This window comes from Oreochromis aureus, linkage group 9, assembly GCF_013358895.1.
Source record: "Oreochromis aureus strain Israel breed Guangdong linkage group 9, ZZ_aureus, whole genome shotgun sequence".
Taxonomy (NCBI): domain Eukaryota; kingdom Metazoa; phylum Chordata; class Actinopteri; order Cichliformes; family Cichlidae; genus Oreochromis; species Oreochromis aureus.
The window spans coordinates 19770768-19785640 of record NC_052950.1 but is presented as its reverse complement, the minus strand read 5'-3'; the positions used below and the strand labels follow the sequence as shown (position 1 = coordinate 19785640).

General features: G+C 39.7%; 1 protein-coding gene across 2 annotated transcripts in view; it reads right to left on the bottom strand.

Annotated features, from left to right (window-relative positions):
* The window catches only part of LOC116314471 (sodium/hydrogen exchanger 9-like), a 68425-nt gene extending 53606 nt beyond the window's left edge, over positions 1-14819 (bottom strand). The window contains exons 1-5 of one of the 2 annotated variants that reach the window (XM_039616942.1): positions 14670-14819; positions 13122-13294; positions 9029-9106; positions 8748-8824; positions 6484-6584 (exon numbers count right to left, since the gene is read on the bottom strand). In XM_039616942.1, coding sequence (XP_039472876.1) covers positions 6484-6584; positions 8748-8824; positions 9029-9106; positions 13122-13187 — 322 coding nt within the window. In that variant the 5' untranslated portion in view covers positions 13188-13294; positions 14670-14819. Of the gene's footprint in view, positions 1-6483; positions 6585-8747; positions 8825-9028; positions 9107-13121; positions 13295-13688; positions 13890-14669 lie in introns of those variants that run through there. The other variant, XM_031732507.2, reaches the window with a different exon arrangement.
* Between the last annotated feature and the right edge of the window lie 54 nt (positions 14820-14873).

Sequence of the window (14873 nt, the reverse complement as noted above, 5' to 3'; positions counted from 1 at the left end):
TCTGCCCAGCTTGCTTTAGGCTTTAGGCAATTTGATGTAAGAGCAGAATAGACAGGTGCTGCTGACAATGGCTTCATTCTATTTAGCCATTTCAGTGAACCAGCATATATAACACCAGGCTATCCATAGGGACCCTGAATGGTTATAAAAGTATGAAAATGAGGTAAATTATATGCTACAATATGACTTTTGCAGTCGTCATATCTCAACCCGCTGAACGCCACTGGGCGACCTTTGATTACCCTATTAAGACACGACTCCACAACTCTCATTAAAGCAGAAAATTAGGCAATATCTTTGGGAAAATCGGTATTTAGTTGTGGTTGGTTTCCTTTCATCCTCATCACAGCTCTAATTTGCTCAAGGGATCATGAGCAGGAAAAGAGCTGTCCTGTATGTCTGCCATCCCGCCTTCTGGTCACTCCACCGTTTTAGTCCTGATTGCTTCCCCTCTTTCCCACAATGCAGCAACACTTATACAATCAGTGAGCAGATCCTGCTGAGGTAGATCGGTGAGTCGATGCCTCTTTCACTCCTGGGGTACAGCTTGAAATCATGTACACCCTGTAGGTGGCTGTATTTGTATCAGCAAGAGAACGGCTCATAACACACAGATTTTTTTTAAGACCCTTAGTAAAAATTCTTTATGAGATTTATGAAATCTAGCTTGCAGGAATCCTAATTTCTCATATCATTTCTTAGGAAATTCATATCTGTGGTGGAAAATACTAATAAACTGATTATTTACTTATTATTTAGCCAAACCCGTCTCAACACAGCATCAGCTGACTTGAACTCCACGGTGAGTTCATGAAGAGTAAATATCACATAGAAGATGCTGAGCATATGAATGAGCACATGCACACACAGCATCCTCAGCTCAGCAGGCGACTAAGTGTCGACACTGAGTGACAGGCAGAATACTGACACTGAAGCGATAGTGACATGCCTATTAGCTCCAGACTTCCAGACACCTCAAGTATCTCCTGCAAGATATCAGCTCTAGAATTGTTCTATGTTCAGTGACACATTAGCTTAAATTACAGTAGATTAGATTACAGTGTTTTACATGAGATACAGAGATAGGTGCACAAACTGACAGACTGATATAAACAGATAAATGCAGGCATCTAATAATTGGCAGTAGTAACTGCCAGAGAAGAAGTCAGGCCAGGTTCCAAACAAGGAAAACAAAATTATCATAACAAAAAACAATGTCAGATATGAGGAAAGACAACACAAATGCGGAGTCATAAACATACACATGCAAGGATATGTGCGATTCTGAAGGCCAAACATTATCATATTCAAAACAATAACAACTCCTGGTGGATTAGTATTACACTTGTTGATTTCAAAATGCAAAAATAATACTCTGAGTTAGTGACGGAAACATTTCTGATGTGGAAAAAGAGCCAAGGCTGACTGCTAAGTTTTGTCCTGTGAACACACAGACCAGCGGTGGCAGGACAGCAAGGATACGACCAGACTGACAATACGAGCGGTGGCCAGAGAGCGGCCTCAGGACTTGTTTTGACAGATCTGGCTCTTTGGTGTTTGACAGGTTTAAAGCTCTTTCTGGTTGGGGGAAATCCTTTATCTGGAGAGTGTGGGGTAGGCCCTGGAGTAAGGATTGCTCCGTCTCCCTGCTCCCATAATGCCTGGCTGATGACAGTATGTCATGCACTCCTCACACTCCACCACTAAAGGGAAAAAAATAAAAACGCCCACCCTCGCCGCACACACTCACACTCACAAGGTGCTGGTTGGCTGTGTTGTCATGGAAACTCCATCCTACAGCTGTCAAGTGTTCATCAGTTTCCACAGCAACACCATAAGGTAGAGAGCCTAGACAATTATTTCAGACATAATACAGTTGAAAGGGTCGAAGGGAGCTTTATTAGGTCAAATTACCCATTGCTGAGTTTTAGCAGAGGCAAAGCTCGTGACCATCTTAGTCAGAAAGCATGGGATTTGCTTGCTGATTTGACCAAATTAGGCAGACATAATACTGAAAGTGATGAAGGATTAGGAAGGAGATAACAGCCAACAGGGAATTACTCTAATCTCCCCAGCTCTGTAAAAAAAAAAAAAAAAAACCCAAAACTGAGGCTTTTATAACGGTTTCATTTCAAGTTGGACTGAACAAGTTAACTAAGGTTCTCAGTGTATTTCCCAGATGTTTACATCTTTAAGATTCACATCAGTTTGATATACTTACACTGATAATATAAAAACAGCCAACCAAAACTATAGAAATTTAAGATATAAAAGTCACTACTAAACAGTCATTTATTTCTATGTAAATTAAAGTAGTGCAGAGATAGCACGCGAAATATATAAAAGTTATTCTAGATAGGAACCAAGTGATTTGTTAACAGTTCACAGTTCAGCATCTGGCAAGGGGTTCATGAGTATACATGGCATGGGTTGCTCACACATCTGTGAAGGCACAATTGATGCTAATTGTATACTGATGCTACACATGATGGACTGAAGGACACCTGAGCCAAAAATTCTCATAATTTGAATTAAATACTCAACAATAACACATTAAACATAAATAACACAAACTAAAGAGGTACCACTTTTAACAATAGACAGTATGAGGTATGGATATAGCCACTGTGATGTCCGCCACTACACGCTGCATTTTGAAGCTTCATTGTGAACCAGTCAAAGTTAGCTAATGTTAGCATTTAGCCACTGCTATGTTGATATTTTGGACCTAGGGGATTACCTCATATGGATGAAAGAGTAAAGTGTAAATATGTGTGTAAATGCACCTAAGCTAGCAAGCGTGGTTAACAACCTGCGTTCATAAAGTTGTCTGTTAGCCTTTTTTCTTCACTTTAAAAAAACAATTTTTTAATTCTCTTTAGTTAAAGAAATTGTCTAAAAAAATGATACTCATGGCCCTTTGTTAAAAAGAAAAAAGTGATACTAAGGAAACACTTTCTTGCTTTCTCATTAAACAGTTCATTAAACAGTTATTTTTTTCAGGTTTTACTTCCTTTGTAGTGCCAACTCCCTCATTACAATGTTGTGACGGTTTTCTTTCTCCGCCTTGAGCTAAATGCATTTCCTTAGGTGAAACTGGGGAGTGGCAGGATTCAGACTGTTGATAACAGGCGCAAGCTGGCTGATTTGAAATGATTCTGACTGACTAAGACTAAAACTGACGGCAATCTTCTGTGTGAAAAATCTTTTTTCTTGCCCAATAGCTGGAATTGTCTTTTTTCAACAAGAAAATTCCAAACCACATTCTACATGTATCACAAAACAATGGCTTCAATGTGACTGAGTCTGGGCAATGAAAAGAAAAATAAGACAAAGGAAGCCCTGAATTTTTGACTGGATGAAATCCTACATACAGAAAGAATGAAAAAAAATTCCAAATTCCAAAAACCGAAGGGTTATTAAAAAGAAGAGGTAATGCAAGACGGTGGAAATTATTGTTGTAAGTCAGTGTCAGTTCACCAAAATGTGCAACTGGTAAAGTGTTTGTGACATCATAATGAATTATTGTATATTATGCACCACACAGGTCACAGAATTCAGTATTACATTACTTGTCTTAGCCTGTTATATATTAATAAAGACTGAACACATACTGTATGCGTGCTTACTGAGCACCAATTGTGACCTTCCATGTTTACCTTAATGTTCTACTTCTGCTCCTCTGTTGCAATAACATGCCTAAAATTCTGTGTTTGATGATGCTATGCTGCTGGTATATTGAGCCACACCTGTGGTTTGTTTACTTTTTCACTTCTCTTTCAGCAAACCAAACTGCGTCACTACAAACTACATGAGAATGTTCAGCCCGGTCATTGGGCAGATGTATCTGGGCCTGGAGCAACAAAAGCAAATACACAAGGAAGGTGCTGTGCACCTGGTAGCTGGTTCAGATCGGGGTCAGATCAGGTTCACACCATAAAAGAACCGCTCAGGAGTTCATTTGGAAATGGACCAAGACCACCTCCTCCAAAGGCTCTTGGTGCTCATCCATCTATCTATCCATCCATCCATCCATCTATCTATCTGTGTGTGTGTGTATATATATCTTTTTAAAGAGGAAAGCCAAAATGGTAGCACAGAAACAGAAGTCATTCCTTTCAGAAGTTAAGTGAGGGTTTCACTGACCTGCTGCCATCCCTGCAGCTAGAGGATACAGCACAGCAGGTGTTCCACTTTGTGACCTGAACCGTGTGTTTTATTTTGAGTCTGGGAGGAACAGGTTTCATAGCTATGGTTCTGTGGTGGCTTGTTTAGAACTAAAAAGTTTTACAAAAATCAATAGATGCCAAATGAAAGGAACAAACAGGAAAAGGAAGACTGTGGGCCTGGCTATACTGCCAACAAAAAAAAGACGAATAAAACCCAGAAGAAGCCTCATCTAATGAAACATTAGAGGTGAAATGTTAACAATGAGGTATTGCAAATTTACCTACGTAGATATTTGAGCAGTCGGCAGATAGAGTCTACCTTTCCCAAGTGTGAATTTTCACAGACAAGAAGTGAAAATGTACATTTGCAGTTTTGAAGAATAGGGCCCTGGATAAGACCCAAATATAATCTGTGAGGTTACTATGCTAATCACATTTTTGACATGTTGAGTCATACTGAGCTGAGCCATGTGTTTGAAAAGAGGATAATACCAACAAAAAACAGAAATATTCATATGACTTTCTGTAATAGTTATGCCTAAATGCTGCTTTGAAAAGCCCTCCACACTTACAGGAGTATGACTTTTTTTTCTCAAAGACGACGTTCTAAAGAATATCAGATTCATCTAAAGCTCAAAATGTATACTTTGCCTATACCTCTAAGATGGTAATTTCAAAGAAACAATACAGGCAACATTACTTTAGTGTCCTCAGTGGTAGCTGCAGCAATAAATCAGCATCCATTTTAAGCGAGGGTGCTTCAGTTCTGCAGCAAATGTTATTACCGATCCCTCCACTTTATTCAAAGTAGAATAAACAGGAAAAAAAAATCAAATCAAGTATTTTGTATCACTTTTAAAACCGCAGCTATTTCTCTGGAGTGATCTCTAAGCAGAAAAATACATTTGGGATCAGTCAGATGGCTCACCAATGCTATTGTTTAATAAATATAAAAAAAAAAAAAAAACTCAAATAAAGAGCACTAAAGTTTTGTGTGTTGCAGCATATATGTGGCAGCCAACTCATATCCTGGATTTCTGTTACTTGCCTTGTTTGCTTTCAGAAAGGGATTACGTTAAACCATTACAGCAGCAACAGGAACCTGGGCTATCAAATATCTGACTTATATTCAATAGTCCAGGCGCAAGGAAGTGGCAAATAAGCAGGACTCTCATTTCACTCAAAGCTTGGCTACCACTTACACAACATTCTCCAGAGCTCTATTATTTTAATTATACTATAATTTAGTAACACTTATGCACTGAGTCAGTGGCATGATGACACGTCTACACTGTTCTGAGAATCACTATGTCTTTGTCTTACAGAGTAACAGACTGAGCCTGTTCAGTTGCATTGTTCCATTTCAGCCTTGTGACTGAAAGTTTACAAGGAAGAGAAATGAACTGGAAAATTCTGACAGCTGCTTCTCCGAAAGTCAGAAAACCAGTGCTGCAGTACGACATGGAAACAGGTGAGGCGTATCTGAGTTTCGGCCATCGGTGCATCACAGTGTGATTCAAATCAGCTACGAGTGAGCTGGAGTCGGCAGAGATGAACGCAGCATGGTGTTGCAAAAATAATGTCGATCAGTGTGACAGCCGTGCCATAACCTACAGCTCCTCGCTGACACTCACCCATATCAGCCACTTACAGTATAAATAATTCATTACCAAATGAGGACATTACCACAGGATGCCGTATGACACTCTACATGACTGCTCTTGAGGACCACTGATTTTATTGTGTGTACTCCACTTAGGAGAAAGGTGCACTGAATTTAAAGCAGTTACAGCTACTGAGTGGGTGTTGTGGCTCTGTTCCTGCATATACAGTAGCCTTAGCTGTCAATGTTTTTGTTATACAAAGATTCGGCTGTCAATCTCAATGTTACACCTTGTTACTTAAAACCAAGCAAGATAAGGTGTGAAAGAACATTATGCACCAGGTTTGACCTTTTTGAAACATCTTATCTAATACGTTAACTGCTCAGTGAATCTGCAGTAATAATTAAAAACTCCAAAAAATTACAGAAATGAGCAATATATAGCTCCTCAAAAATGCTCAACACATGTGGAGTTTATTTCTATAACTAATTTGTATGTTTAAGGCAGAGCCTGGGACGGGCCTGTTATATATAGATTGTGATCAACAGCCAATCATTTCATCTCTCGCTTGTGGTAAAAAAAAAAAAAAAAAAAAAAAAGCACCTCTGCTGTAAAAATTAGACAAGCGCATATGTATAAAACCACAAGATCAATGCTGCCACTGCAAGTGATGAGCTATCAGCAGAAGGTTATTTATAAAGGTTGACTACCTGGATCAGTGGCTGACATAATGGCACCAAAAAGGAGGCAGTGAGTGAGGAGGAATTCTTCTTTTGGTGGCATCAGTTTGGTGAAGCCGTACATGCAAGCCCTGGGATTGAGGACAAACAGACAGAAGGAAACACTGTGAGGTCATCAGGGAGCGCCAACCAGAGCAGGTCTATCAGTCATCCCTCTAACCACAGCAGGGCTTCCCCTAGAGTAGTCTGGGTAATGGGGCCAGACGCTACCAGCAGGTGAGTTGACCCGTTTCCAGGCAGTAGCTCCTTTGCACAAACGAACACACAAAGCTGCGACAGTGCCGGGAAACACTTATTTTATCCATGTTAATGCGAATGAGTGTGTATATCCATATGCTCCGAACCCGAATGGAACCACCCACGCACACACACACACCACACGACAAATAATCTTGGTGGTCAGTATCCATCTATCCTTACTGTTTGCATTCTTTTAAGACACTGTTATATACGGTACTCTCAAACATAACAGAACAGCATAAGGAGTGTGTACGTGTGTGTGCGTGCACAATGACCTAGAAGACTAAAAAAAAACCCCACTAACGGTCTTTGTGAAGGGCACTTTGACAGAAATATAAATGACACAATATTTTTATCAGCTCTGGAGCCAAATACAAAAATAAATCTAGTATTGTATCTCCACTGTGTTATCTCACTTATAAAGACAAAAATAAAACTGTACACAAAGACTTGATAAAGCGTCCAGTCAGCATTCAACAGTTCAGCTCCTTAGTGATAACTAATGTATGCTGAGCACTAATCCAGTTAGTGTGGGGCATGCCATAATAATCAGCATGCCAGTGTGTCCTCTGGGGAACCTTTCTGTCCACTGGCATAGCTCTGTCGGTGACAGCACATGACCTGCCCCCTGCAGCCAGTATTTAAAGCACAGTCCTCAGGTCAAGCAACTAAGCTGTGTTATTCATGTATCTTTAAGGAAGACTTGCGGTTAAGATGATTAATTGTGCATTGTGTGTGTGTGTGTGTGTGTGTGTGTGTGTGTGTGTGTGTGTGTTAGACATCCAGAGAGAGAGAGAGAAAATGAGAGAGTCAGGCACAGAAAAAGACAGGAAGAGGACTGTAAATTGAGACAGAAAGGTTCCCGCACTCTCATGACACTAACTCCCTATGGGATATGACACACTAACAAGCAGCAGGACTGGCCAGCTCTGGTGCCTTAGCATTAAAAACAGAGCACATGAGGCGCCATGAACAAAACCTTTCCTGCTTCCCAGAGGGAACGGGGAAGTTTGACAAATGCTGCTCCAGGTGAAGGAATAATAGATGGAGCAAGGAAGGAAGGCAATATCCTTTAGCCAATTAATTCCAGGCAATACTTTAAGCACATGACCTTCAAACCCACTTGTTTGAAATGACTGGGGGAGTTATATACATAAACAGAAAACACAATAAGTAAAAATGACAACTGGTAGAAGCTTTAAAAGCCTATTAAGGGAATTTTCCATGAAATAATGCTGTGGTTTTTAAAAAAAAAAAATATCCTAGACTGTTCAATTTCTTCTAACAACAGAACATCTTGAAGTTAAAGCAGGAAAACAACAACTAAGGAATTCTGAGGTTTTCTCACTTGCTCTGTGCAGCAATTAGAGCATCAGTGACAACTGGTTTAAAAAAAGTCTCAAATTCCTTCAGAGTGTGAGAGTGCCATCTAGCTATGTCAGGCTACAATAGCATCAGTAGATATCTGTACTCTCTCCAAAATCAATATTACTCGTGCTGAGTTTGGTGCACTGTAGTGTTTTTACAGAAGTTTTGATTAGTCGTAGAACCAAGATAATGTCCACCCACGTATCCAATTTAGGGTCACAGAGGCATCTGGAGTCTATCCTAGCTGTCACAGGCAAGAGGTTGGGTACACCCTGGAAAGGTCACCAACCTGTCAGAGGGCTAACACACAGAGACAGACAACCATTCCCACTCACATTCACACCAACAGTCAATTCATAATCACCAGTTAACCTAATCTCAAGCTCATGCATACTTTTGGGCTGTGGGGAGAGGCCAGAGTACCCAGAGAGAACCAATGTAGAGATGACTTGCAAAATCCATACAGAAAGCCCACATGCTAGATTCAAAACCAGGACCTTCTTTTGTGAGTCAGTGCTAACCACTGCACCATAAAGCTATGCCTGAATTGTTTAACTGTGTTTGTCTGTAGTCTCAGCATATCTTTTACTTCAATTTATTTGCATAAATAAACAAAGAATTCTTACCCTATGCACATGCAGCTGATTATGGTACCTGCAAAAGCGTAGGTGAGAACAGATCCCAGGTTTGCAATGAATCGTTTCTAGAACAACAAATAAAAATTAGTCCAATTAGTAACACTCACAAAACAAACAAGACAACAGTTTAGTAGACATTAAATACATCTGGTGTAACAATCAGTACCGTGCACCACATGGGAAGTCCTTAACAGATGGATAACCCATGTACAGTAAAAGAAATGGCCTTTTACCCCCTTTTGGGAGACGTGTCAGGAGAGCAGTCTCACCTGATTAAGAGTGTAAGCTCCATGGAAGATGATGGGTGGCAGGAACAGATTGAAAAGGACCTGCAGATCAAAGGTCTCCTGTAAAAGACAGAGCTGCTGTGTTGGTGACTGACAATGCTTCACAGGGAGCAAGAGAGGATCCCGTTTACTAAATGTGACTGACAGACAGACAGATTACATACACATACACACACAGTTCATTTCAGCAGCCCTGTTTTGGCAAACATGCACCTTTTCTCAATTGTGTTCAAGTACCTGATATTTCCTTTCTTCAAAAAACAAAACAAAAACACAAAATCACATTTTGTAAATAACAAAAATGGGATATGTGATACGTGCATAGGCGTGCCTTAAACCTGCATTCTATCTGAAGGCCACCAGATGGCGATAGTTTTGCAGTCTTATAGAAGTCTAATGGAAAAACACATTCCTGTTGAGATTGTGGGCTCAGTCACTCACTTGGAATTATATCAAATGAATAAATAAAATTAGTCTGTCGTGGTCATACTGTGCTTCACAATGGATGTTATCTGTGGTATCACAGTAAGACCTGCTCCTTCTCATCACATGTGTGTTTTTAAAGCCAGGATTATGATCGTAGAAACGGTCATATCAAGGCTTCAAAACAAGTCTGCAGAAACTATTGGGTGACATTCATCTTTTATACATGTAGGATTCCACACCTGGGGGCGTGGCTAAATCCTACGCTGGTTACCAATGGGTAACCCCACCCCTGGGTTCCTCAGTGCAACATTGGAAATGTTGCATAGTGATAAATAATACAAATAAATAATGTTATAATAGACTTCTTGCTAATTATAGATGAAAATATTAACATTTTAACTTTATGATTTCATTTGCTGCCCACTATTCCCTCAGTCCTGGTTTTTGTGAAGGTGAACTTAAAGTATGAGTGAAATACAGTGATTTGCTTCTAATGACCAAAAAGCCCACGCTGCATGTTGTTAGTTTAGTCTTTATCATGGCAGTTATATTTATACAAGCCAGCTAATGCTGAATTTTTATATCAGTTTCCAAGTTGTTTAGTAATTATTTCTGATTGTTTCCTATGGCTCACCCTCACTGACTCATGGTCTACCCCGTGCCACCCCAGAAAATCATGGAAACACCCTTGTTCATTCTTATGTACCACTTTTTTTTTTTCTTTTAACTGCTCCCACCCCATGATATATAGCAAAAGTAGGCTCCCACCTATCTAGATCTGTGTGCTCAAAAACATTTTATTAATAAAATGCTACGAAATCTTCTCAACAACAAACTGAACTTTCAATCTGGCAGCTACAGTGTGGTTACATCACTTCAGATCTCTCAGTGGCTCGATGATATAATCACTGTGTACTGCCCAAGTCTTCTGACTCACACTGATTAAAGCAAGGCATAACAAGAAAAGAGAGGTCTAACTGCTTCTGTCAATCTTCATCATAGCAGCTCCCAGAATTTATGGTAACCCAGTGCTACATCCACACAGAAAACAAGTAAATGACATTAAAACGCAATCTTAAAAAACCCCAAATTGCATTACTGTCAATACAAATAAAAACCAGCGCGCACAAGTATTTTTGTACATAGCGTGCTCTTTCGCTGTCTGTTTCTCACCCAAGCCGATGTGATGCAATGCAAGCAGCTAAGCAAGGTAGCCTTTCATGTTCTTCATCCTTGAATCCTTTTTATGTCTATTGTGGATACATTTTGAAGATCAAACGGCAGCGATATTCAATTCAGATCAAAATAAAACTACTTTTTCTTGGTTCCTACATTGCACAGGGTCTTACATTGCTCAGAACCTCACTCGAGTTCAATTAAATTTCAGGCCAAAGGAGTGAGACGGAGGAAGTGACGCTTGCTGACATACTGCTGTGGTCACAGACATTTAAGAACGACCTAGATTTGGCTTGCTTTAAGGAAGCTTTAAGGAAAAAAAACAACACAGAAGCATGAATATTTAGATGAATGAAGGTAGGCCTGTCTCTGTAAATCCTATTTCCAGGATGCACTGCATTTTGGTGAATATTTACCCTAGTACATGTGGGGGACATTTGGAAGATTGCATTTTTTTTCAATTAATATTTCGAATGCTGGAAAGTCCCCTATAGAGTTAGGAAAGCCAATATGCTTTCTCAGTAATTCACACTTGAGGTGCTTCCAGAGCTACAAATTGCTCCTTTCTTTGCTACCATAACCCAGCTCAATACAAATTACTATTTTGTGGCTGCAATTACCCACACAGCACTATATATATATGTTTTTTTCCCCCATTTATGCAGGCTGTGTATGACAAATACAAAACTGTGCAACACATACTAATACAGATACACTGTAATCAATAAATTATGCATATGCTGGGGGTTTTATACAAAGGGCCACCTGCACCACAGACTCGAGAATGGAGGTGTGTTGTATGCACTAATTGCCTCTTCAGCTGAGCAGCACTAAATTTAATCAGACCACAAACTTTAATGCCTTACTCCCCAGTGGCACGTAATGGACTCAGTAATGCAATGAAATCCTTATCTCTCCCTGCTAGGACCCCATATGTATCAGGCTTAATGGCGTGAAGGCAACACAGAACGGGTCTGACCAATGTAATGGCCTTTGTGGTAGCCTCTGCTGGTTTGCTAATGAGACCCCCGCATTCAAAAGGGGCCAAAAAGTCCAAGCCATTAGCGAAGAGTTACACTCGGCCGGGATGATTCGCAACGTTCAAGCCTCACTGCTGCCTTTCTCTTGCGGTGAAACGTGGCACCGAGATTAAGAAACACAATTTGGAACGCCCTCGTTCCGCGTTCTCTTAAGCTCGTTGGTGCATGTGCGGCTGAAGCTCCGGTTTATCGTTTGGCTTCTTTGATATGACAAATCTCTGATCACGGCGCTAAAATATGAAAGCGTGGCGGAAAAAAACTGTGTTCATGCTAATGACAGCCAAAGGTCCGCTCTTGAGGCTTAGGCTTTTCTGCTTAGAAGTGATGTTAGAGTCTCTGCTAATTCCTTTTTAACAAATAACTGCTGTGATTAGTTTGCAGCCCTGGGGCTTAAGGTTGCAGCATTACTCCTGTTGCACCTCAGTGACAGAAATAACATGAATTTACGGTACTTGAATAATCCGAATCGTTGTCTGTAGGAGCTCAAACCAAATTTTGGATTTCACAAACATCAAACTGGCTCCCAATTAAATGTTTTTTAAACATACCATACCACTATTTGGGTCTTTTTGTTATCATCAGCAGCAAATCCTTATACATTGGTGTATTATTTACTTTATCATAGTCCCTCATTCTTACATCATTACTGTGTTCTCTGACACAGATTGAAGTGTCCAACTTTATCCAAGAGGAAAATGCTGCAATGCCTGTTGAGATACTATCTTACATCTTTCCTGCACTGCAGAGAAAACCGCTTGCAATAGTATCTCATTATAAGCCTGCTGCATGTAAACACAAGCAGGGAAATGTCTTGAGAGCGCAATTTTGCGAGAAAGAGCTACAGTTGTTAGCAAAAGCTTAATTTAGATGTTTTGTTGTTTAGTGATTAAACCAGTGTTGTGTTGCTTCATTTTACTTGACTGGAACTGTGTCCATATGTGGTCCCTTAAATTTAATTTCCCTCTGTATGCACAGCACACCTGAAAATGTAATCCCTTCTATCTGATCCTGACTAAAACCGTAATAAAGGTTAAATTGCTCTCTCGTCCTCCCTTTCCTTGCACCACCACTCTTGACTTTTTCTAAGAACAAACAGACCATGAGAGTTTAAAGGAAAACCAATAACTAAGAACCATTAGAGGACTCTGTTGATGTAAATAGCCAGCATACTCAAGAGGCACAATATGGATCTGATCCAGGAAAAGGCAATGAAAACAAAAGCTATTTCAGTCAAAAGAAATTACATCAGAGGATGAAAAACCATCCTGTATGCAGTTATATACTTTCAGATATTCTTAAGGCAGTTTTTATTACGTAGTTTGTTTTTGTTTTTTAAGAAAATGTTTATTTTAGGGCAGATTGCTGGATTTATTCTGTTTTGATGTGTTTTATCAGGGAAGGTGAAATCAAACAGCCACAGTTACTACAGTTACCTCAGGATGTGAGCTAAACTGGCGTTTGTCATTTCTGATGTATCCATGTGGCGTGATGTTGACCATCGAGATGTCAGAAGTGTTCTCTTGCTCATTCGTTGCTGTTGTGTTCCCCGGACACTGCTCTCCTTTATCAGTCCATATTAATCTCACAGTTAACCCCAGAAGCAAACCTGCAAAAGAATTACAAGCAGCAAAAACTGTTATTAAAGGGGTAATTCACTAATATATTACACTAAAAACAAAAACTTTGAGTTCTAGAAAAGAATGAAAGTGCAATATGCCACATGTTGACATAAATGTGCACATTTTAAAACGATTTCCATGCATCAAGAATAGGACAACTGATTGCTTGTTACACCTGCATATCAGGAGTACCCAAAGATGCTGTGTTCTTTTATAAAATGATGAATAAAGCAAAATGAGATGCCGGTGTCCCGAACTGCATGCCTATGAAACCTCAGAAATGTGTACTATAAACATTTTCGATACATCCTTCAAGCCCCGAGTCCAGGAAGTATTGCTGAATAACGGCTTCCGTAGTCTGTAAATATTTAGGCTACTTACCATAAAACATTGCAACCCCAGCTTCATTTACCAATTTATATTTGAACTGCTTTAACTTCCACACACTGAGGATGGTTATGAGTGCCAGGGTGACAGCAGCGAACACGGGTAACGCTACATTATCTTGTTTTTGCTGCATAGCGCCCGACATCATCAAAAGCCTGGGTCAAACTTTTCGGAAACAACTCTGCTACTTTTTTGGCTCAGACACAGCAACATCCGCATCAGCAGCGCCCCGAGAGCCCGTGCTGCCTTCAGTAATACTTGGAATTTGCAGTTTTTTCGTGCGAAGGCTTGGAGGGGAAAAAAGCACCATATTTTTAATTGAAAAAAAGAAAGATAAGAGAATGTAGGGCAATAAAGATGTGTTGGTATGGTTTTTTTTTAAATAAATGACGAAATACAGAGCTGCTTTATGCTTCGTCATTAATGCAACACAAATGTAGGCCGATGAAATCAAATACAATCAAAGAAAAGTTAAGCACACCCAAGAACTGGACATTCAGAGAGAGAGAAAAAAATGTGTGTCACAGTTACTTACCTGTTCTGCTGACATTATGTTTTTGCAAAGCAATAAAAAAAATATTGACAGTGTTTTCGTAAGCCACAGAAAATAACACACGTTGGGTGTCATCCTCCTATTTTCCAGCAGATGGCAGAAAATGCAAACATATGAAAGCGTGATTCTCAGCTGCTGGGATATTTGATCGTACTGCTTATCGTTCTTTATCAGCAAGTGAATCATTCATAGTCAGAAATTAACAGAGAATAAAATAAAATTAAGTGGTTTATGAATTAGTCTTTATTTTAGGCCACACTGACTGAGCACGACATCTTTTACCCGCAGTGTATTGTCTTTATTTTATCTTATTGTGCTTTTGTTGACTGAAAAAAATGAAAAAAGTATATCAATTAGGCCTTGTATGACTTTTCTTTAACTATGCAGCCGTTTATATTAGCAGTATGGTTTCTTTTACTTACCGTCTCTAGCATCTTTCTTCCCTTCTCACATTAAACTAAACGGTACAACAATCTAAAATGAACATTAATTTCAGGTAATGTTACAAATTCCTTAACATGCTGGTGTTAGCCTAATTGGAGCGACAGGAAAGAAAAAAAAAATAGAAATTCTGGTAAAGTTCGCACTGGGGGCGGCATTCCAGACAAGACAATATTAGAATAATC